At 42.4% G+C, this 22770-nt stretch overlaps 3 protein-coding genes across 4 annotated transcripts in view; 1 reads left to right on the top strand and 2 right to left on the bottom strand.

The window, feature by feature from the left end:
* erc2 (ELKS/RAB6-interacting/CAST family member 2) overlaps nt 1–5442 on the top strand; it is a 34550-nt gene extending 29108 nt beyond the window's left edge. For both annotated transcript variants that reach the window (XM_062402267.1, XM_062402258.1), the window contains 6 exons: nt 1566–1689; nt 1778–1938; nt 2736–2883; nt 3673–4389; nt 5141–5208; nt 5318–5442. In XM_062402267.1, coding sequence (XP_062258251.1) covers nt 1566–1689; nt 1778–1938; nt 2736–2883; nt 3673–4389; nt 5141–5167 — 1177 coding nt within the window. In that variant the 3' untranslated portion in view covers nt 5168–5208; nt 5318–5442. The remainder of the gene's footprint in view (nt 1–1565; nt 1690–1777; nt 1939–2735; nt 2884–3672; nt 4390–5140; nt 5209–5317) is intronic.
* A 5178-nt stretch (nt 5443–10620) lies between these two features.
* On the bottom strand, nt 10621–14357 carry LOC133967101 (protein disulfide isomerase CRELD1). The gene is made up of 7 exons (XM_062402333.1): nt 14244–14357; nt 12732–12903; nt 12550–12633; nt 12033–12128; nt 11774–11914; nt 11475–11686; nt 10621–10825 (listed from the first exon to the last, which is right to left on the bottom strand). The coding sequence occupies exons 1-7, from the start codon at nt 14340–14342 to the stop codon at nt 10694–10696; spliced, it is 936 nt and encodes a 311-aa protein (XP_062258317.1). The 5' UTR covers nt 14343–14357; the 3' UTR covers nt 10621–10693.
* il17rc (interleukin 17 receptor C) lies at nt 14084–22752 on the bottom strand. Its single transcript, XM_062402322.1, has 14 exons — nt 20547–22752; nt 20048–20282; nt 19249–19352; nt 19047–19161; nt 18912–18953; nt 18683–18801; nt 17872–17928; nt 17726–17780; nt 17417–17628; nt 17002–17055; nt 16863–16914; nt 16647–16742; nt 16272–16310; nt 14084–16199 (listed from the first exon to the last, which is right to left on the bottom strand). The coding sequence occupies exons 1-14, from the start codon at nt 20652–20654 to the stop codon at nt 15511–15513; spliced, it is 1977 nt and encodes a 658-aa protein (XP_062258306.1). The 5' UTR covers nt 20655–22752; the 3' UTR covers nt 14084–15510.
* Nucleotides 22753–22770: the final 18 nt, after the last annotated feature.

Below are 22770 nucleotides of genomic sequence, written 5' to 3'. Positions count from 1 at the left end.
AATGGTTTTTAATCTTTGAGAATGTGTGTGTGAGTGTGTGAGAGAGAGAGTTGAGTTGTGTTGCATGTTTGTTTATTCAAATTGCACGTGAACGCAAATTCATGATTCCCAGAACAAGAAATAAAAAAATCACAATTGTACCAGAAAAATCCTAAATTTGTTCCATGTGTGTATAAACATTATAAACTAAGTAAAACTGCAACTAGGGGATTGTACACTGTATTATTAGCAGTCTGAAAACTTGGTATATATCACAGAGTTCTCCTTCTTTCTTACATTGTAACTTACTGACATGTACAAGCTTTACTTCATCGTCACCTTTGTTGAAATATCTCAAACACACCCATGCAGACACACATGCACCCTTCTGTGTTTTTGTGGTGTTTGGTGTGGTTGTGTGTTGTAGCTTGTAGACGTCTCTGTACTTAGAGCTGAGGCCTTCTCCTGCCATGAGCACGCTTCCCCTGCTCATTCCAGCCACCCCTTTGTACCCCCTCCTCATTTCTAACTCACTCAGGCACCCTCACATCATCCCTGTTACGTCTCCTAAAAGCCCCCTCTCTTCTCAAGTGGTCTTTCCCCGGTGCTCCCCTGCCCAATCGTCCCCCACCCTGGCCCTGCCTAGCTTGCTCTACCACACACTGAAGGGAAATGATCAGCCTGCATGAATCGAGCTGCTGCGCTCCAGTTGGACACATGCTCAGTGAGTGAGGTGCTGTCGTGGGTAGGGTCTGGACTGAACCGTTGTCCCTGAAGTGTTTGTGTTCAGTCGGGTCTCCTCTCGTCTGATCAACCCCTTCATCCATAACTGACTCTCCCCCTTGCTCACTCCCTCTCTCCGACCTGATTAAACCCCCCGTTGCTCAGCACTGAACCCCGTCCTCCTCTCCCCTTCGTTTTTTGCCCGGCTGATTCTTGCCTGTCTGACTGCATGTCTGCCAACTTCAGGCTTGGCAGCAGATGCACTTGGTTCCGTGTTTTTCAGAAACGGTGCATCCTGCATTAGCTGTATGTGTCGGGCTGCAGACCAGCGGCCCTCACACACAAACACTTTGGCGATCAGCGAACACACTGTGATTTCCTCTGGGTCCTCTGTATTGATTTCTTGTGGTTGTCTCTTTACGTTCCGGTTCTAATGTCTCTTTCTTTACTTTTTTTTTCTTGTGTGTGTGTGTCTCCGGCTTTCAATGTCTCCTCCACTTGTGTTGTCCTTCCTATCTCTTCAACCTTTTCCTCCCCCCATCTGCAGTCTAGCTCCCAGGTAAGCAATGCCCCTGCCCCCAACGTGCCCCAATCCCCACCTACCCCACCACACTAACTCTGGTGCTTAAACCTGTGGGTCATCTCAGCAATGCCATGCTAACATGCAGCCATCAGTCCATCCGTGATGCTCATGTCTTGTCGCTGTTCCTGGTGATCTCATGACAGGGGCCATTTTTAAAGACGTCTCATTCAAAATGCACCCGACATGTTTTTTGTTGTGGTACACGGTTAAGTACTATGACTACCGATTTCGGAAAGATGACTGGAATGAAAATGTTTCTTGAATTGTTGTGGTTTCACAGACAAGGAGGCAAAGACCAGACTAAGAAGGGTCCAAACATAAAGCTGGGACCACAAGGAGACAAGAAAGGCTTAGGACAGGACCCTCGCAAGGACGGCTCCATGGACAGTGGGCACCACGTAAAGGTGCAGATTTTATCCATGAGAAATTTTCACCACTCATTACAGGGGTACTTCAATAATGTGTTTCTACATAATGCTTGTCATCTCTCAGCTGGAGGAGTTGATGACCACACTGGAAAGGACGAGGCAGGAGCTGGACGCCACCAAGCAGCGTCTGTCCTCCACACAGCAGTCTCTGCAGGAGAGGGACACGCACCTCACCAACATGAGACAAGAGCGCAGGAAACAGTTGGAGGAGATCCTGGAGATGAAGTAAGTGTCATCACCACATGGGACAAACATATGGAGAGGCGGTGGTCTAGTGGTAGAAACTTGGACTATGGGCAGAAAAGGTCTCTGGTTCATCTCTGGTTCGACTCCACGGAGAGACAACAAAAGACGAACCTGGATTGATCTGTCCAAAAATCCAAGAATCTCCCTACCCTGTCTAGTGCCCCTGAGCAAGGCACCTTACTCCCCCAACATCTGCTCCCCGGGCGCTGTACATGGCTGCTCACTGCTCTGTGTGTCCTGCACCAGATGGGTTAAATGCACAGGATAAATTTACCTACCATTGCATGAGTGTGTTGTGCATGTCTGCGCATGTGTTTGGTAAACGAATCTTAATCAGGAGTAGATATTAAAGTCTAAGAAAGCAGCTTAAATGTGTCTATTAAAATAGTTTTTTTTTGTCCTGAAACATTTTTTCAGGACAAAAAACATCTTCTATAGACAACCACTAAAAGACACAATTTAAACTTTAGACTTACTGCTACAGTGAGATTTGTTCTGGTTGTTTGCTTCACATCTGTTCATGTTTATTGAGTCTTTCTATTTAATGGACAGACATGAGAGTGGAATCAATCTTCACATGTAAAGCTCAGCACAAACTTAAATTAGAATATTTCCAAAATGTCAGACTATTTACTTTAAACCTACATAAATATAGCTTTATTCAGTTCTTCATTAAAGAGTTTTTAAATGTTTTAACAATACAGCATCTAGTTAATGTTTTCTCTAATTGATAGAATCAGATTTCTGAGCCTTTATTTTTTTTTCTTTCTCCTCAGACAACAGGCTCTTCTGGCAGCCATCAGTGAGAAAGATGCAAATATTGCACTGCTTGAACTTTCTTCCTCCAATAAGAAGAAGACCCAGGATGAGGTGCTGAGCCTCAAGAGGGAGCGGGACAAACTGATGCACCAGCTCAAACAGCACGTTAGTACTGCAGCACAATGTCAAGGAATTCTGGCTCTGCACTGGAGCTGGTTGCCAAGGCAACATTTAATCAGTATGAAAAATATAGCTGCACAAGGCAACTAGCCACTTTTCCATTTCATCTACAGGAGGGTGTTCATAACATGAGCCCTTTAGGCATCCGACCCAAATGCAGCATTTATTTACCTGCAGCATGACGCTGAGCTGTTGTTAGTTTTTTTAGGGGAAGCGGGGGGGGGGACTTTGATATTTGAATATAATTATTTTGACATAATGTAGGGAACCTGCATTGCTTAGTAGAAACAATAGTAGCACTAGTCTTAATGCTAAGCTAAGCTAATGGGCTGTTGGCTTTAAGTTCATCTTCACTATCAAAGACAACGCCCCAACAATTTGTGGTTTAAAGTTGTGACTTTGCACTGGTTGCAGTGGAGAAATTATTGAACTCTGAGTGTAGGGGTCGGGTGCAGATGCGCCTGGGAGGCTGGTGTAGGAGGATGCACTGGTGACTGGGCAAAGGGGAGTCAGGGTGGTGGGGGTTCCATCTGGCCATTCCACCTGAGCTTATAACGAGCAGCACCGCCAGTACCTATAGAACGAGACATGCAGGAGGTAATAACTGGTTAACATTTCAGCTTACAGACATGAGAGTAGTATTGACCTTCTCATCTAACTTTGCAAGAGAGCATATGTGTGTATAATTGTATTGATTTGTGTGTCTTTCTTATTTTTTTGTCCATTATGAAGGCTGCAGATCTTCATGCATTAACGAGTTCACTCTTCCTACAGACACAAAGCAGGATGAAACTGATCGCCGACAACTATGAAGATGAGCAATATCACCCACATGGTCCTCACCACCCCCAGCCTCAGCCCCCGCACGCTCAGCCGCAGACGCAGCCCCAGTACCCCCACCCTCCCCATGCTCAGCAGACTCAATACTCACACACCACTCATCCACAACATCCTCAGCATCCTCCGCATCCTCAGCATCCTCAGACCACCCAACAGCACCCTCATGCCCAGCAGCCACAAGCACAGTACCCTCACCCTCCTCATCAGCAACATCCCCAGCAGCACCCCCAGCAGCACCCACAGCAGCACCCACAGCATCCCCAACCGGCTACCCAGCACCAACAGCACCCACGCCCTCCTCAGCCCCAGCACCCTCACCAACAGCACCCCCAGCACCCAGCACAGCACCCAGCACAGCACCCAGCACAGCACCCACATGGACATCCCCCTATGCAGCACCCTCACCCACAGCACCCACATGGTCCCCCCCAACAAGGGCCGCACCCCCAGCATCCGCAGCACCCTCAGCACCCGCAGCACCCGCAGCACGCCCAGCATCCTCAGCATCCTCAGCATCCTCAGCACCCACAGCACCCGCAGCACCCACAGCACCCACATCACGCCCAGAATCCACGTCATCCGTCGCCACATCATCGTGGAGGGCCAGCCCGCGGCCCCCCACATGCTGGTCACCGTCCCACTCCAGACCAGGTCAGACACCTGGCCATGTCATCCCTGTTACACACAATTTTAAAAGTCTCACAAAATTCACATCAAGTACATTTTGTCAAAGGGGATGTCCAAATGTGAAGATAAATTATTCTAAGTTTGTTCATATTTAATAATTTAATGTCACAGTTGATCCAGTACACATGTGGGACCTCAATACTGGGGCTCCAACCCCAACTCACTACTGCCTAGACTCTGTCAACAAATTGCATCATTGGCAGCATTCATATCCATAATATATTGTTTTAATCCTGGATAGTGATGATGTGTCATCCATCTCAATATACAGTCTATTGTTCAGACCCAGAAGGAGGTCTCGGGCTCCATTGAGGAGTACCAACCAAATTTTGCCATGAAATAAATGCTTATTTATCAGGATTTCCTTATATGGTGATTTCTTTTATAATTTGTTTTCTCTTTGCATTTCAAAACACCTTCTTTGATATGATAAAACATCATCCAAAATATGGCGCAAATTAAACCATCCTCAAAATGTTTCATGGCCCATTTCTCATGGGCTGATGCAAACCATCTAATTCTAAAGCTACATACAATCCTCAAAAGCATCGCTGAAACTACTTGGCACTAAACATTAAGTCTGCACATACTTATTTTTCTATCATATGGCCTGCTGTGCCAGTGATTTATTTGATGAAAAGTTATTCAAGTTTCTGTCTCTTTTCTTCTCTTCATGCTCATTGCTCCTGTTGGCCTGTACCACTGCCAACAACAGGATGATGAGGAGGGCATTTGGGCGTAATCCTTGCTGTGACAACCAAAGCTCTAATGTTGTTTTGAGGGGTGAGATATATATTTAAAACTTATCATCTGAGTGATTCTCAGTTCCCTGCCTGCAGTGTCCACCACAACAGCTGCATGACATCTGGATGTCTTCGTCTCTCCCTTTTAGATGATTCAGTCACTACTGGAGGAGCACAGCCAGCCATGATGTTGAAACAACACTACCCAACCAAACATTTATTATCTTCACCTAATCTGCACTCGACTATGTTATTTTTTTTATTTTTCTGGGGGAAGAGGATGATTCACTCAGGTCTGCAGGTCACGTGAGAGATTGACAACTCGACAGGTAAAATAAGACCTTTTTATTGTCTGTGTTTGTCCTAAAAGATTATTCCAAATTGACACTTAAACCGGTTTTGCTTTATTATCTGCTTCAGGTGACCTGGGACCTTTTTGTGTGAACAGGAGCCGACGTCATCCACTTCCTCCGCCCACGAGAACAGCTACGGGACTGAACAGGTTGGAACGAGGCAGATGTTGAAGTGCCCTGTGTGTCAGGTTGTCATTCGGACAGGCATGTGATCGACATGGCAGCTCTGCATCAGAGGTCCCACTAAGGTCATCTCACCCGTCTGTTGCCTGCTGAGCGGTCGACCTCTTGATCCTCCCGGCAGAGATCTCATGACTGTCGGACTGACAGCTCAGAATCTTTTTATGTTTCTTCATCCTTCCGCCATTGACTGGTTCAAGATCATGGTTGTGTCGCTGTGTGTTTCACCTGCCTGACTGACTCCTCCGGCTCTGGTTGGCTCCCCCGGCCTGACTCTGTCGTTGTTTCTCGATCCTCACTGCCCTGCTGACCCACTTGGTGACATCTGACATCTGACTCTCTACCTGGCTCCCATCACCCTCATCCTGCAGAGTCTCTTCTAGACTGTAGGACATCTTCTCTTTTACCTTTATACACACCTCATCCTCCACCTCTCTCTAGATAGCCTCATGTTCAGCATGTCTAATAATGACGTAGTGTCCCTACACTTGCTTTATTCCCCAAACCTGAAGGCGGCATGTTTCATTTCTTGTTGGCTAAAGAAGGAAGAGCTTTCAGTTGACTGATACTGTAGTAGGCCTTTGGCTTTGCTTGCAGCATCAAGGGGTTTCCTTGGCTGCATGAGCATGGCCCCCCAGCTCTTTGGCTTGTTTTAGCCTTAAGGCTGTGGTTGCCATAGATTTTTCTCTCCATGTTACCTCATTTTAATCAGAAGTAGTCAAAAAATAAAAGAATCAATCTATGCAGATGTCAACGTAGAGTGAATGCACTTTTATTTCCCCATCCGTACTCGAGTTTAGAGTTATGAACCACCATGTGAATGGCCAAGAGAGAGGTCAGAAAATATTCACCAGAGTATTTTGAGTTTCTGAGGCAATGCACCTATGCACCTCCTCTGTGTTGCAGGAATTTCTACTAATGGTGCTTCTGCTGGTGCTCAAACTAAATGGTGTCAGAAGACCTCATCAAGAGCATCTTTTAGTCCTTTTACAGTCGAGGGACTTGATGCCACAGTGGACTTCGTACACAGCTGTAAAAGTCTTTGTACATATATGATTTGACAATGGGGGCTTTGTGAGCAACAATCACTTGGAGAGCCACACAGAGGAGATTCCCCTCTATGAATATTGCTGTCATAAATGTCATTATTGACTATGAAATGGGGGCTTCGTCCAATAGATGTTTTCCCTGCAGGTCTGTTTGTACCATTGACACCCACAGTATGCTCCCCTCACCTCTGTACAACCACCTCCTGAAACATAGTGACTTGTCAACTCCTTCTCAACAAGGTGGCCTGTGCCTCATGACAACTGTACACTTATATGATAGATATGCATATATTATACATATAGAGAGAAATCTATAGATTGTGTCTATACGTGGTGAGAAAATCGTAACAAGCTGACGAGATACTATGTTTTTTTTCTCTTCATGGTTATTTTTTCTAACTGGCTGGAGGTCAGGGAGATGTCTTATTTTTGGTGTTGAGTGGTGTGACTTTTCTTTTTTTTCTCTGATTTGTACATTGTGAGAAAACCCCTAAGCAGCAGCATCAGCAGCAGCAAGTTACATTCCCTGTCTGAAAATACAGGACAGTCCAAAAGAGGGAAAAAAAGAGCTTTAAAGTAGTTTATGGGAAAAAGAGAATTATATCCAAATCTATTTAGAAGTTAAGAGATGATTACATTATAACATTCCTTTCTACGTGTGAAAACAATTCCGTTGAAGACCACCTGCCCTGTGGTACCAACTCAGAAGAAAAAAAAAACACCGAATTTTTGCAGCTCATAAGTAGCAATGAGATCACGTCTGCTGCACTCAGCCGACGGAAAACTTGCACTTGTGAGTGAGGACTATCTAAGTGGAGGTTTGAGCGACTCTGTCGGGATGAACATTTCTCTTGCGTGTTTGTCGTCGTCGTCTTGTAAACAGAAGTGGTGACATGTGACCGTGGTTAAAAAGCTGATAAACGTAGAAAAACCAACACACATTGTTACAGTGTAGTGGAAAAATTGAATTAGACTGTTACTACTACCCCCTCCACTTCCTCTCCTTCCTCTCCTTCCTCTCATGGTGCCTGTGTGTCTCCCTTAAACGGCCAAGTGTTGATTGTTGTATATAAACGTCTTTCAATGTCCCCCCAACTTCCTCAATCCGAGGGGATACACGCATCATTTCTACGTCTCTGGCTTCCACCGCGAACCTTCACGGCTCCTGTCACTGACCAAGAATCAACAGATGGTGTGAAGCTTTGGTGTTCGTGTTTACGAATGTTAAGAGAAAGGTCCTGATTTAGATTTTTGATTTTATTAAATTTTTTTCTCAAAAAAGAAGGGACGACAATGCAAACATGACAGAGGAGCGAAAATCCTCTCACTTCACCATCAGGGGGGCGGAGTACAAATCCTCCATTTTCAGGTCCTTATCTACTGAATACTTGAAGTAGGGGGTTCTCCTACCATGAAATAGCGTATATGATTTACATGGTAGACAACATGAAACATTTCAATTGTTCCCATGCATGCTGATTTTTACATAACGTGCCAACTGAAAGTGACGATGTAAGGATAATCTCCTGTTCTCTATGCAGAGCGATTTCTCAGCTGTTGTGTCAAACAGGTTTCGGGAGAAATGGGGCTTAGATGCTGGGGCTGGTTTCCTAGGCTTAGACTTTAGATTGATCCTGGTTTGTGAATGACTGACGTTGCACTCGCGTGAGGTGGATTTCGAGAAGTCAAGTCTGCACCTGTGCCTAGAAGCAGCCGTGTTGTAGAGAGCGTGAGCATTGAAAGGCCTGAAGATTCACCAGTAGTTTTCAAAAGGCCACAAAAAAAGTATGAAAAGCCTAACACACATTTTCACTATATCAATATATACAGGTTGTTTTTCTTTTGTTCTACATCGCTAGATAACTTTGAATTAAACAAATCACTGTGACCAATGCCAGAAACATTTTTTTTTTGAAAGAGCAAATATTGTGTTTACTTTTTTATTATTGATTTTTGTATTTCAGTTAGCTTTATTTATTGAATATGCCAGTTTGAGACTGTACTATTTGTATAAGTAAATGTTTGATCTGTACAGAAAAGACCTAGGAACAAAGTTAAATGTGAGTGTCCAGCATGCTGAATGATTACTTGTGTGAACGTGAGCTAATCTCCCATGATGCATCATTCCTCATACATTAATTGCATCTGCATCGTGACGGTGTGATGTTGTGTTTGAGAGTGATGTGTGTGTCTCACTTACTGTGTCCCCTTAGTAGACAGCCTGTGCAGTTCTGTGAGAGTGCAGCATGTTTTTTGGGGTGTAATTGTATTCAGAAAAGAGATACATGTGGGCGTGTGTGCGTGTGTGTATGTGAGCACAACTGCATTTGTTTTCCGGGTGTGTGTCTGTGCGTGTTCTGAATGCACAAGAGAGAAATCTATTTAAAAAAGAACTTTATCAGAGGAAGGCCCCAGAGAAAAAAAAAAAAGTGAGACTGAGTCAAAGTTTTGAATGAAGCATGGAGACTCTGTATTGTTTTCTGTTTTTTAAACCTGGGAGGCTGTCCTCAGTGCCCCAGTTTGCTATTGTATGTGCTGTATCAGAATATTACTATTGAGTGTTGGCCAGCTTGTTTATATCCATCAAATAAAAGTGACTTTCTTTCTGTCTCCATTTGTGATTTTCTCTTCAAACTTAAAATCGATCATCCCTTGATAATACAAATATAGTTCACGTATTCAATGCATGGTTTGATACTGTTGTTAAGCACAAGCATTAGCAATTCGTGTGAGCCGGAAAGTTGCAAAATGCTCTGCAGTGAAACATTATGTTAAAGTGCAAAAAATGAATTTTGATAACTTTGAAACGAATTTGAATAACAATTATTCATTCTGTCACTCTGTGTGAATTACTAACACTGTACGTGGTGGCATAACAAAGATCCTTTACTTCAGTAAATGTTTTATATATCTGTTCTAACTTAAGTAGATTCAGGTCCTTTTTTTACTTTGACTTCTCCACATATCAGCAAATATCTGTACTCTGAAATAACTCTGAAATACGTTTTATTATTTAAAAGAGAGAGGCAGCATCACTGGTGAAGAAACACCTGGGATGGATTCAGAAGAGGTCACTGCCGAGTCAGAGCCGTTATGATTAAGTGGGCCATAGTATTAGGGAGCAAGTACTTTTACTTTCAACACTTTAAACCACATCACTGATGACCTGACCTGGACCCATCACAAAGACTCCATCAGAAAGATGGCCAGACAGCGGCTCTTCTTCCTCCGCAGGCTGCGGAAGCTCCACATGGACTCCAGGATTCTCTACAACTTTTACAGATGCACCATAGAGAGCATCCTGACTGGCTGCATCACCGCCTGGTATGGCAGCTGCACCGCCCTGAAGCGTAAGGCTTTACAGAGGGTGGTGAAGTCTGCCCAGCACATCACCAGGACAGCGCTACCATCCATAGAGGACCTCTACACCCAGCGGTGCAGGAAGAAGAGCAGCCGGATTATTAAAGACCCCTTTCACCCTAGCCATAAACATTTTTGCCTGCTGCCATCTGGCCGACGGTACCGCAGCATTCGGGCCCGCACCACCAGGCTCAGAGACAGTTTCATCCCCCAGGCCATAAGACTTTTAAACTCCTCTGAACTACAATAACTCCATCAAACTAGCACCCTGACATATTTGCATATTTGCACTTCTGTTGTTTTATTTTTTCCTCAGCTGTTCATATATATTTAGATATATATACATAATTTCCTATTTTGATATTCTATTTTATACTATTGCTCTTATTTTATTGTATAGTGTTTAATTACTTGAGCATTGTTAGAAGAGAGCCTGAGACTCAAGCATTTCACTGCCAGCGACTGCTTAATGTTATTGTTGTGCATTTGACAAATACAAATCTTGAATCCTGAATCTTTAAATACTTTTACTCAAGTAGAAAGAAGAATGCACTACTTATAGTTTTACTTGAGTACGTTTTGATCAACTTAAGTAAAACATTTGAGTTCTTACTGCACTTCTGCACTTGAACTGAAAAAAACAATTATCAGTCTGGATCATTCTCCCATGATGACAGATGCAGAATGATGCATGAACAACAGGAACAGCAGTCACCTACAAAATAAGACTAATCCTGATTATAAAGTGTGTTAGCACAGTAAATACAATATTTATTTTAGCATTTATATTCTAAAGAAATACATGTGAAGGCACACGTGGAGGAAAGGGGTTAAGAAATATAAAAATAATTTAACATGGTATTTCATCTGAAGAATAAATACAACATGATTATTATATATTAGAGACAAATACTGAGTGCTACATGCTTTATGAACACACTTTTTCACAATTTTTGGATAAAGTTGTAAAACTGCATCAAAGCTTCACCAGGCAACACTATTTTGTGGCTTCTCCAAATGCACAGGAATGAACATTTTCCAAATGTCTCTTCAAAGCGGGACATATAAGTGGACAGGCGTCACTTATGCAAAGTTTAATTCACCGATGAAAAAGCTCCTGCCTTGAAATGAGCTTCATCATATGGCAATTTAGTGAAGAATAAATGACTGTGACTTTACAGTATGACGTCTGAAAGCTGTGTCGTAACAAACATTATCATTCCCTGTCAATCAAAACAAATTATACAAATAAATGGATTCTGAAGTGATTTTTTAGTGTCTCTATCTAAAGTCGGCAGCTCAGTAACTTATATTGTCCAATGTCCGGCAGTTGAAAGCAAAGTTATTTTTGAGTTTTAATGTACCTTCATAAAACTGTCTAACATACGGTCCCCCCTGTTTGACAGCCAGTACCCCGCCATGGCTGCCATTGCCCCTATGAATACGGATGTGTAGACCATGTCTCCCTTAGCCGCCAGTGTGGCCAGTGCGCAGAGCACCACCCCGAAGAACATCTGCTGCAGCACCTCCACCTCATCATCCTGGATGTCCTCAAACAGGCCTTTCTGCTGAACGCCTGCAGGGGGAGCGCGGTTAGGCTGCGGTGAGGTAGGGTGTTGGAATGTGGCTGTGAACATCCTTGTGTGTGTGTGATGGGACTCACTAGGCAGCTGCTTCCTCACACAGACGCCTCCCTTGCGGTGGAATCCTTTGGCACAGTCACAGCGGAACGAGCCGACGGTGTTGGTACAGATCTCGTCCAGGCCGTGGCAGGCGAGCACCCTGTCGCTGCATTCATCTATGTCTGAGCACAACAACGAACAGGTGCATCACTGTCTCACCGAGATGTACTTTACTGCTGCTCATCAGAAGAGTTAATGCACATGCAATAATCCATCAAATGATCTCTTATTTATATTTACCCAAACACTTGGACCCTGTCAGCCTGTAGCCGGGGGCACACTTTCTGCAGCGGGCTGGTCCACTGCCCATACAGCCCAAACAGGCTGGGTCACAGTCTGAGGAAAGAGTGTGAGTGACCAATGACTATGTCACATGTTATTTTCAATGCACTGTTTTGGCAATAGCTCTTATGGCTGCATTTAAGCGACAGAAAAAAACTATTATTATAGTATTCTTTTTGTATAGCATATTTCAATCAAAACATAAAGCAATTTAAATAAAAAAGAAAGATTAACTAAAGAGAAAGCAAATACATTACAACGAATGCTGTGGTATAGAGGAAAAATTACAGTTTATTAAAAATACCCAGGTAAAGTTTGAAAAGAGGTGTACAAGCCAACATGCCAGCAACATTGCCCAGTGTAATGAATCCATATTAGTAATTGCTTGTGTCTGTGGATTTTGGTTAGAAACAAGTAATTTGAACTCACGCCTTTAGGTTGTGGGACATTTTATAAAATCATCAGACCCACTGACCTCTGCAGTCCAACGAGCCCTCTGTATTGAAGCAGTAGCTGTTGAGAGGACAGTTGTCGAGCTCCGTGCCACACTCATCAATGTCTAGGAAACAGAGCAAACAAATATTAAATGTCGATTCTCCTCATCCTAAGTCGATGTGATGATTTAAAGACTCACGCTCGGTGCTCTGCAGACAGTACCTACACAGGTGTTATTATGCAGCATCCATCCACCTCTGCATCCCTCACACTGGTCATTCTCTGGGCCTGAACACTTGCTGCAGGCACCAGGACAGCTGTGCACCTGAGACGCCAACACACACCACAGCCAAGCAGCCTGCAGCAGCTTCCCATGAGGCGTCCAAAGTCTCATCTGGTCCAGAAAATAAGGTTGTTTATATCCTCCGTTTATATAACAGAATTTAAACATGTTTGAAGGTAGAGAGAATGAAAACTGGCATCAAACTCCTGTCGACAGCAGGACACAAGCTTCATCTTTGGGTTTATATCTCATGGTACATGTGGTCATGAATGAAGGAGTAGCTGTTGATCACTTTGGTATTTAAAGCTGAGAGAAGAGATTAGGACAGAGACGACTGTTGGTGGCAACAAGATAACTTCTACTCTAGTAGCATATTCAGGTACATGAGACCTTACATATTTTCATATCACTTTATATAATTTTACTAAATTTCAATAGTAGACCTATATATCTATAATTTTACCCAAGGACGTTGGCGGCAAGGTTATTATGGGGCTGCAGCACCCCCTGTTGTCAAAGGGTGTAACTGAAAGGCAAAAATGTCTACTTAAACAAATAAATTAAAAAGAGGTTTTGTCATTTAATTTTCTTGAGTAATAGCTTGGAAGTAGCCTACACTTTTTAAGCTTATATATATATTATTATTACCAAATGATATTTTTATAATAATAGATGACCTCAGGCACAACTTCATTGTAGGAACTTGCGTTCTGTGTCCACAGCTGAATATAGGACTATGTTGCTTTGAGATGCATCACTATTGTGTTCAGCTTTGTAGTTTGTTGTTGTGTAAAAAGTCAGAATCATAAAATACTAAAACCAAGAATGTTCACCTGCTGCTCTGCATTTAATATGATAACAGCATGTTCATCTCTGACTGACTTCTGGCCTCCCTGTTTTCACTATACTCCTATTCATGTCCAGCTACTTCACTATTTCAGACATGTTTTACGTACAAACACAGGATCTGCTTATGAAATAGGAGGACCTGTCATAGACTGTACAACATTAGAAAACGTTCAAATCACTAGTTCAAACTGGTGCTCTAAAATAGTTTCACTCTTTTTTCCGGTAGTTTTATCAATATACCTTTGTACTTTAACTTAGATTTTGAATTGTAACAGAGATCTATCATATTGTGGTAGTTCTTATTTTGCTTTAGTTAGGACTTATTCCACCACTGTGTGGCGCTGCTTTAATAGAGACACGCAGAGATTTAACACATTGAAACATAATCTTTATTCCTGATGACAAATCAGGGTCATGAATGTTGTTTACTATTTATAAAAGCTCGTTTCATTCAACTTTTATTACGAAAATACAACATGTATACACTGAGTCACATTCTGACACATTTACTCACAGTCATTATAACAATGTAAACAACTCTAACTGTAAACAAGCTGGATACAAAACTTAGAAGTGTATTTAAAGTCATTGGTTTTATTTACCTCCTTCAAGTGCGTCGACTTCACTCGGGACTGTTCTGTCAAAGTTTCAACATAATGTGTTTGATTCAAAGCCTCAAACATCCCGACTGAGCGGAGCATACAGCCGTTTCTCGGCACCGCCCTGCCGAGATGTGATTTAATAAATAACAAGTGCTCCTCTTCCACTTGGCAGCCAGAATCAAATGCGAGTTTAAAGACAGCCAATCACAGCCCGCGCTCTGCCACACGCTGAAATAAGCAACATTATTTATAGACAATTTATTTATAGACAAGTGTGGACGCTCTTACAATCTTTATCTACTCTGTGGGATTGTAGGTTGAGTTAAAGTTAATCAGTTTGCAGCTTGAAGGAAAGGTCTAAGTATAGTTTGTAAATTCCAACACATGATCAAAAACATTTAGTAAAAAAGACCAAATCAAAGTGACTGTTGTTGTTTATTCCTCCCTGATGTCTTTGTTGTCCAGAAACAAGTAAAAAGTCACTAGTAATCCAGGTTGTTACGCTGGGTGACATGTTCCAGTTTGTTTTGAGGCCAATCCAATGTGTCCTGCTATAAAAAATCCTCAGCTGAAAACTGTACTACGCATCCAGTTTGAGAAACATTTGCTAAAAATACTGTGCTCAGCTCTCATTGGAAATTAAAGGCTCCATATTGTACAAATTTAGATTTCTGCGTTTTACTTTTGGAATAATAAAGCAGGTCTATAGTCGCCATGTAGATCATGGGAAAATATCAACAAGTTCAACCTACAGAGAAATGAACAACACCTATTTAAAAAAAAAATAGCTTTTCAGTGTGTTGTTGATTTCTGTAACTTTGTGACATCACATAAAAAAATCACTGTCCTCAGCGTATCCACCTGAACCCACTGACCAACCTTTCAGGATTTAGTTATTCTAAATATTTACTGGCAATCTGTAATCATTGATACAGACTTGTTAGTCATTTGGCCTCTGCAGGCATATAACACTTTTCTTCCACATATAACACTTTTCTTCCACTAAGAAAACACCAGTCAGATTTTTTCTATACTTAAAACCACAAATATTTTTTGATGGATGTCAAAATGTCAAACAAAACAAAGGGAAAGTGTCAAATATGGGAACTTTAACATTGTAAATGGACATAGAGGGTCTGCAAAGTATTCAGGGATAGAATCACATGGATTTTGGTCTTAATGGACATGTGGAATATAGATTATTGTCCACCTTTCAGAGTGTCTGATCCTTGTTTCATGACTTGGATGCACATGTCCTTCCTGACATTCATGGCAACTTTAAAGGTATTGTCTCCAAGTTTTTATCAACTCCAATATATTTACATAGTGAGGTCTTGTGCTGGTCTGATCCCTCTTTAGTCTTCGCTCTCCATCCATCTGATCCTCCCCATTTCCATCCTGTCCATATTTTTCCACCTGATCTCCTCCCTGTCCTGCCCAGACGTAGTTCAGTTAGAAGGGCCTGGGTCTGAGAGGGAAGCTGGAACAGAGGCAGCCCCTGAAGCAGCTCTGGTAGGTTCCTGTCGCTGCTTGGACTTGAGTCAAATTTCACCAGAAGGAAACGTTCTCCATTCCTGCCCTGCTGCTTGTCCGCTTGAATGAGGCACAGAGAGGCTGTGAACACATCAGAGTAAGGGGACCATATCTGAGGAAGGCCCTCGTCTGCCATCTTTTCCGTGATAACCCTCTTATGTTTATGCGCCCATTCCTCCGTTCTCTCTAGGGCTTTCTGGGTCAAAACGACCACAACTCGGTCCCCCTGGGTGTTTAGCTTCAGTAGCTGAGAGTGCAGCCAAGGCAGAGGTCCCCGAGTGCACTGCTCCTTCCTGCTCCACTGGTCCACGGACACGCTGAACCCTTGGTTACAGAGCAAAGAGCCAAGTCCACAAACTGACTCAGAAACACCATCATCCACATCTGGGGGGCTCAGCAGCAGCACGCGGCCCTCTCTGCCAACTACAAAGAGGGGATGAATTTCAGGGATTGCGCTGTTGTATATTTTATAGAAAAAGTAGAAAAAAAACTTACTCTTCACAAATCCACCATGATGCCAGCTCCACACCCATCCTATAAAAGACAGATAATCAAATAAATATTGATAAAGTATTCCACATTTCATAGAGTTTATCAAGAAATAATGCAGAGATTTTCAAGAACATGTAAAGTTTGATCTGGATGTATTTGATCTCAATACAGGTACTTGCAAGATGGTGGCCAATCCGATGTGGTGGGGTAATGCGAGCTACGTTAGCGCTTCTAGTTTATTATGAGTTGGTTACAAATTACAGAGCAGAAAAATGAAACACTGTTCTCCATTCATGTCATGTGTTGTAGGATTCCCTCCTTATTCTTACACATTTACACTTTATGTTAAAAAAAAAAGATAAAGAATGTAGAACTCACTCTTGACAAAGCTGTGAAGTATGAAGAACACAGGCATAGTCAAGCAAACCAGCAACATGACAAAGACAACCAGGAGACCCCAGCGCCACCTGTCAGCTGATATGAGAACAAAAAATAAGTTTTTAATTTACATTGCATGTGTATTGTACACAAGCTAAATACTAGCTAGATACACCTTCAGTGTCAGTTTGTATAAAGTGTGTCAGTGTCACTTACTGTTTTTAAAACAGAAAGGACCCAGCTCATGTCCCATTCCCTTTACTTTCACCTGCACAAATAGATAAACATGGATAAGTTATTCAGATTCAGACATTATACTGTACGACTCTGTGGCTGACGACCGAGAATACGTTACCATGACACATGGAGACAGCTGAAGGTCGACGTCTTCAAAATACCCTGTTTCCTCCTGATGGGGACAAAGTTCAGAATCTCATTAGACTCTTAAAAATGCCGTGAAGCCACACATTGCCCAGCCACACAGAAATCAATTCTAAATTCTAATGGAGATCTCAAACTTTCAAATTATACCAAATATCGGAAATGTAGGAATATTGAAAATCAAAGTTTAAGCAAAATGTATGAACATTTTAACATGGTGCATAGTAAGGTATAATTCAATGGTGCTGCCATACAAGCATGGATATTTCATGCACTATTAAAAAGCATTGCTTCCAATAAAGGTGGAAACAAGATAGATACTGTTTCACACACAGTGCAACAAACAGGTTAAAAATGAGGATTACTAGGGTCACTAAGTCTTTTCTTACCCAGAGTCCTTTGCGGTTTTGTCTCCACGGTCTATTTGCCAGCTGTTGTCTGAGGCCCCTCATCTCCCTGCAGCTGCTTCCCTCCTTGCGGCAGGGCCACACCTCACCCTCCAACCTGCAGGGGGCAGACAGGTTCCACAGCAGCAGCTGGTTGGTTTGACCATGGCCCACAGACACAGACACGTTCTGCCATACGTTCCTCTGAGAGAAATCTGGACACACAGGAGAGGACAGCATGCCAAAGATCAAAATAAACCCACACTGCGCCTTGTACACTTAAATTAAAAAAGTGAACTCATGGCTTCTCACCCATGTTTGCGAAGGGGCATCTTCGAGAGCGCACAAAGTTCTGATCATACCATGTCTAAAAAAGAACACAAACATGTCAGTCACATCAGGACGCAGCAAAGTTGATATGTCAGCGGTATGTTATCATGATGTGTTAGTGACTGTACCTGGAGACACATGCAGTGGCTCACAGAGTAGAGGGGGATGGTCTTCTTCTCCCAACTCTGCACAGTCACATGTCAGAGAGTAAAAATACTTCTATTACACAGGATTTGATTCACAGTAACCAAAGATCAGCTTATAAAAATGTGTGTAAAGGGTGAAGGTAAGACTGGCTCTGTTTGATGTTACTCCTGGACTGTGAACCAAGCAGTAAACACATGGAGTCTCTCCTGGTTGTGTAGCAGCCAATGATTAGGCTGGCAGTGTTTTTTTTTACTTTGCTTATGTAGGTTGAGTAACCATAATGATATGTAGGTGCTGAATTATGGACTTTGTCCTATTTAAATCACTGCAAAAAAACACATGTCACAAACTCTGAATTTCCCAAGGGATTAGAGAGTATCCATCTATCTATCTATCTATCTAACTGTGGAAACTGTTTCACTGCACAACCCAACTGTATATAAATGTGTTAAATTAGCTCCACCTACAGCAGCTACAACCAAGAATACTACTTATACATATGTAACAATAACACAACAGTATGGGAACATTGTGGAGTAATTTTTGCTTTGGTACTCAGCACATTGTATTGAATATTTATGTTCTAACACTGAATTTCAGTTTAACTTATTATTGAATATTTTTTGCAGTGTGGTTTTACTTATTTTACTTAAATGATTAAGACCATCGATCCATCCATTATCCATCCCTCAAAGAATCGGGAGGGTGCTGGAGCCAACTTTAATAAATAATCTCGATATTTCTTCCACCTCTGCGCCAAATAAAACAACTCTTCCATTTTTGGACACCAACCTGACAAATCCCATTGTGCTCATGTTGGATGCACATGGACAAGCTGCCAATATTTTTGCCATCAAACTGCAGCTCCACGTGATTCTTCTCTTTGAGGATTACAATGCTGAGCTCAGGCACTGAAAAGAGGAAAAGAAAAACTGGTTTAGTCGCCAAAAGACAAATAAAAATGCAAACTGACACAGGGAACACCTGGTAATGTTTTTGTGTAGGGGATTCTTCTTCTCACCTTGACACTCTTCTACACATTTCTTCAGCTCCAGGGAACACACTGAGGACAGATGGTGAGACAGTTAATGTCAGACACTGTGTCACGAGTTCAGCAGACGTTCTGATGTTAAACCTCTGAGGGACCAAACTTTACCTTTTTCTAGAGAAGGAACAACAACCCGTTGAGTTAGATGCAGTAAACTAGAAGGATATACAATCACTTTGCTGCTGAAGGAAAGCCCGGCTGGTTTAGTAATCACCATGGAAACCTGCAGACGTCACACACATACACATGCAGAGTTTACGAGACATGACAGAGGCTGGCAGTAAATACTTTTTAATCCAGTGCACTGTACCTTTGCCCTGTTGTGCTGAGTAACCGCTGTTTGATTGACAGAAAACTCCGCCTTCTTGCATGTGGGCATGGTAGACGCTGTTTGATAGCACACTGTCAGAGAAGCTGTCGCAACAGAGAGGCAGAAGTGGGGCTTAGTTAAAACTCACTGGTAATGGTTGATTTAACTGTTGGAAAAATGTATGAAATCCATGTAAAATCCCACTTCAAAGGACCCACAAGTGTACAACAATCATTAACACACATATGTAGGCTACAGTTAAATTCACATTATCCCTTTCACACCAACTTCCATGTTCGCTCATCCATTCAGGATTTGCTCCAACAGCTCAGATTTTGGATGGTGTTCAAATCTGTTTCCACTTGTGTGTGAAAGTGTCTCTGAGGGCAGGTTTTAATGCATTACTGGAATTAAACACATCCAACTTGTCTGGATGACAGGAAATCCCTTCACAGCTTATGATTTACTTTGTAGTGTGAGTCACACAGGAATGTAAGGCATACAAACACTGGTTTGATATCAAACTGTAAAGAGTAGACAAACTGAGTTAATACCTCTACCAAGGTCAAACAGTAACACTTAATATTTGCATATCCAGAACCATGAATAATTCTCTGAGAAATCAAAGAAAATGAAAAAATCCGGATCCAGACCGAAATGTAATCAGTTCATCTCTGACGCATACCACATAGTTCCACCCAGTTCATGCTAATCCGTTCAACAATAACAAACAACCACAGATGAGAACGTAACCTCTGTGGTGTAGGAAATAATAAACGACAGTGGGCTCCAGTCTTACCCTTTGGCTTCCTCGCCTCCTCACTGTCGTCCTCCTCATTGTTTCCAGAGGGGCCTTCGTCCTCCATGTCCTTATCCAAGCGGATGTGAAGCTCTGTGTCTATCACTAAACATAATGCACACGTCTCCTTGGTGTCTGGGCAGAGGTAGATGTTTGCTGTTAGGTTTTGAATGTCCACACCATCATTCTCGGCCAGAAGGATTATCTCATCCTTCATGGTGCAATCAGAGAGACCCTAAAAGGAGGTAAAGATAATTTAGCATTTCACTGAATCAGCATGTATTTGCTGGTCAGGAGTCCACAATGACTAAAAGGTTGTATAACATCAAATTGGTCTGATAAGATTACAGTAGGTTGTAACCCTCTATTTGTGTTTAATTAAATGCATAAAAATAAATCAATAAATCACCACAAGGGGAAATTAAAGGAGTGATCTGTCAACAGAAAACAGCAGCACAGGAAATGTCTTCTTCAGTGTGAACAAGCATGGTGAATATACCTGAGAGCAAATGACTTCATCACTTTCATATCCAGAGATCTCCAAACCGCAGGTCGACGGGCTGAGGGTCAGTAAAACCCACCAAATCAACCACCCCGGGAGAAACATTCTGCCTCGGGACACTCAGACAGATTTGAGTTTTACAGCATTTCTTTCCCCAGGAGCGAGTTTAACACCTTTACGAACAAGTCCAGTGTCTTCCTCCGCTTCATGACTTCACAGTTCAGAGATTAACTTGGCGGTGTCCAGGAATAAACTGCACACTGGCCACAGGTGAGCAGAGAGGACACCTGGGTTTCACTTTGTTTGTGGCCTGAGGATGAAGAGACACACATTATTGCAGGTGTAGGTTTCCTGTCACAGTCTTATCTTTGCTGGGAATAAAACTTGATGCGAATGAAATCAAAGAAGACTAAAACCTCTTATTCAATAGAATAAGTGAGGCACCTTCAGGCTTTTTTAAAGCAAACACTGCAATTTAGTTTATATAACATAAGATTAGAAACTACATCATGTTTTACCAGTAATATTATGGGAATAGAACCGCTGTGACTTACTGTGTTTGGTGACCCACTCTGTGTGATTCCTTCTGAGGAGTGTATACCAGCTCTTACATGATACTGAAGTTGCTGAGAAGTGTGAGTCATGTAAAAATTGCTCCATACAGCGTGTCAGCGTCCTGACTCAGGTAAAGTCCCACCCTCAGGTAAAGTCCCACCCACTCTGTGTCCTATGTCTCTCCCTCTTTCTGGTTTTCACTCCCAGCTCAGTCCCCCATCACGTTCAACTGCACATAAACATTCCAGTTCCTGCTCTGAATTCCAATCACGGTGAAACTGTGGCACAGCCTCGACCGATCAAAGTTCAAAACTGTTTTCTTCATCTAAACCGATGCCACCTTGAACGCCGGATTTAAGAATGTCATGCCTGTGTTTTAAATAAGAACAAAACTTCAGGGCTGATTTGGTGGCAGCACTGAATAATGTTCCTTATGTTGTTGTGTGGCGTCGGCAAAGGATTGGTACCTCTGCGTGACAACCTAGACAAACAAGTTCTGCTCCAAAAAAAAAAAAAAGGAAATGACATACCTTTGCCCCACGCTGAGTATACAGTTCACAGACGGAGGAAGATGCCAGAAGAAACACACACAGCTCCCACGCAGCAGTTCGACTGGTTTGACCAAACACTGTTGTACTTGATACAAAACAATTGTCTGCCTATCACGGCCTCAGAAACCAGCCAGACTAAAACAGCAAAACACACCTACTGGGTAAGGTGATATGGCAGAGTTGCAGGGGAGTGATAATAAAACATCTTTGTTACTCAGCAGCAGATATACGTTTTAATCAGTGGCCATGATTTTACATTTTACACAGAGGGGCCAATTATATGTACAACATTAACGTTCAATTCCAGATTCAGTAAGGTGCACATTCCTTGTTTACCGTTAGCTCTATAGCTTTGAAAAAAGTATTTTGAAAGTGACTTGTTTGTTTGTGTGCTAGTGACAGGACAGGGGCACTTCAGGGCCCAATCACATTACAGCTAGGGTCAGTGCCTCCTGGCCCGAACCCTACGTTACTCTTATCATTACTGGGGGCGAGTGCACCCCACCCTGCCCTTGGATCCGCCCCTGCTGTTACTTTTTACATTATCTGAAGTCTCTACCAAGATCAGTGTGCAGCCAATAACACAACACTGCAGAGTTTGATTCCAGCCAACTCTGCTGCTCACAAGCCTCTCACAAACCCTGTAGAAGTGATGCTTAACCATGACTTGTTGTTCTTGGTTGATCGTGAAGCTTTATACATTGTGGCTTTTTTTTAATAGATAAATCACTGATACATGCTTTGACATAGTCCCACAAACAATGTCATTTGAAAATGAAGTTTGCTTATAGAGGTGACGTAAGAGATTATAATCTAATTCAGGTTTCGTCAAGAATGTCGCTCTGCCAGGCCAGATTACATTTTTTCTACTCATCACCAACAAGGTGCAATTGTGCTCACACAAAATGCTCTTAGAGTTTATCTTCTGGAGCACATGGAATTAAGGGGGGGATTGCAATGGTTTTCTTGCTTAAGTATAAAATTAGCACTATTTTCGCATACTCCTGCTGCCAAACAAATAAATGCAGACGACGACATAACCTCCTTAGGGGGTAATCAAGGTGTAGATTTGAGGCCAACGAACAATGCTGTGTGTCCTTTTGTTCTTAACAAAA

The sequence above is a fragment of the Platichthys flesus genome, chromosome 2 (assembly GCF_949316205.1).
Source record: "Platichthys flesus chromosome 2, fPlaFle2.1, whole genome shotgun sequence".
In the NCBI taxonomy this organism is placed as follows: domain Eukaryota; kingdom Metazoa; phylum Chordata; class Actinopteri; order Pleuronectiformes; family Pleuronectidae; genus Platichthys; species Platichthys flesus.
Note: the sequence above shows the minus strand (reverse complement) of the source record. Positions and strands in the feature narration are given on the sequence as shown.

What these genes read in the sequence shown, in the direction of transcription:
- LOC133967101 (XM_062402333.1), bottom strand. Translation starts at nt 14,342, where the DNA reads ATGCTCCGCTCAGTCGGGATGTTTGAGGCTTTGAATCAAACACATTAT. An exon ending in AGTCGACGCACTTGAAGGAG is followed by an intron (nt 12,904 to 14,243) that starts GTAAATAAAACC and finishes TTTCTGGACCAG; the next exon opens with ATGAGACTTTGGACGCCTCA. An exon ending in GGGCTCGTTGGACTGCAGAG is followed by an intron (nt 12,129 to 12,549) that starts GTCAGTGGGTCT and finishes CTCTTTCCTCAG; the next exon opens with ACTGTGACCCAGCCTGTTTG.
- il17rc (XM_062402322.1), bottom strand. Translation starts at nt 20,654, where the DNA reads ATGTTTCTCCCGGGGTGGTTGATTTGGTGGGTTTTACTGACCCTCAGC. An exon ending in AGCACAATGGGATTTGTCAG is followed by an intron (nt 17,929 to 18,682) that starts GTTGGTGTCCAA and finishes GTGACTGTGCAG; the next exon opens with AGTTGGGAGAAGAAGACCAT. An exon ending in ATGCCCCTTCGCAAACATGG is followed by an intron (nt 17,629 to 17,725) that starts GTGAGAAGCCAT and finishes CTGTGTGTCCAG; the next exon opens with ATTTCTCTCAGAGGAACGTA.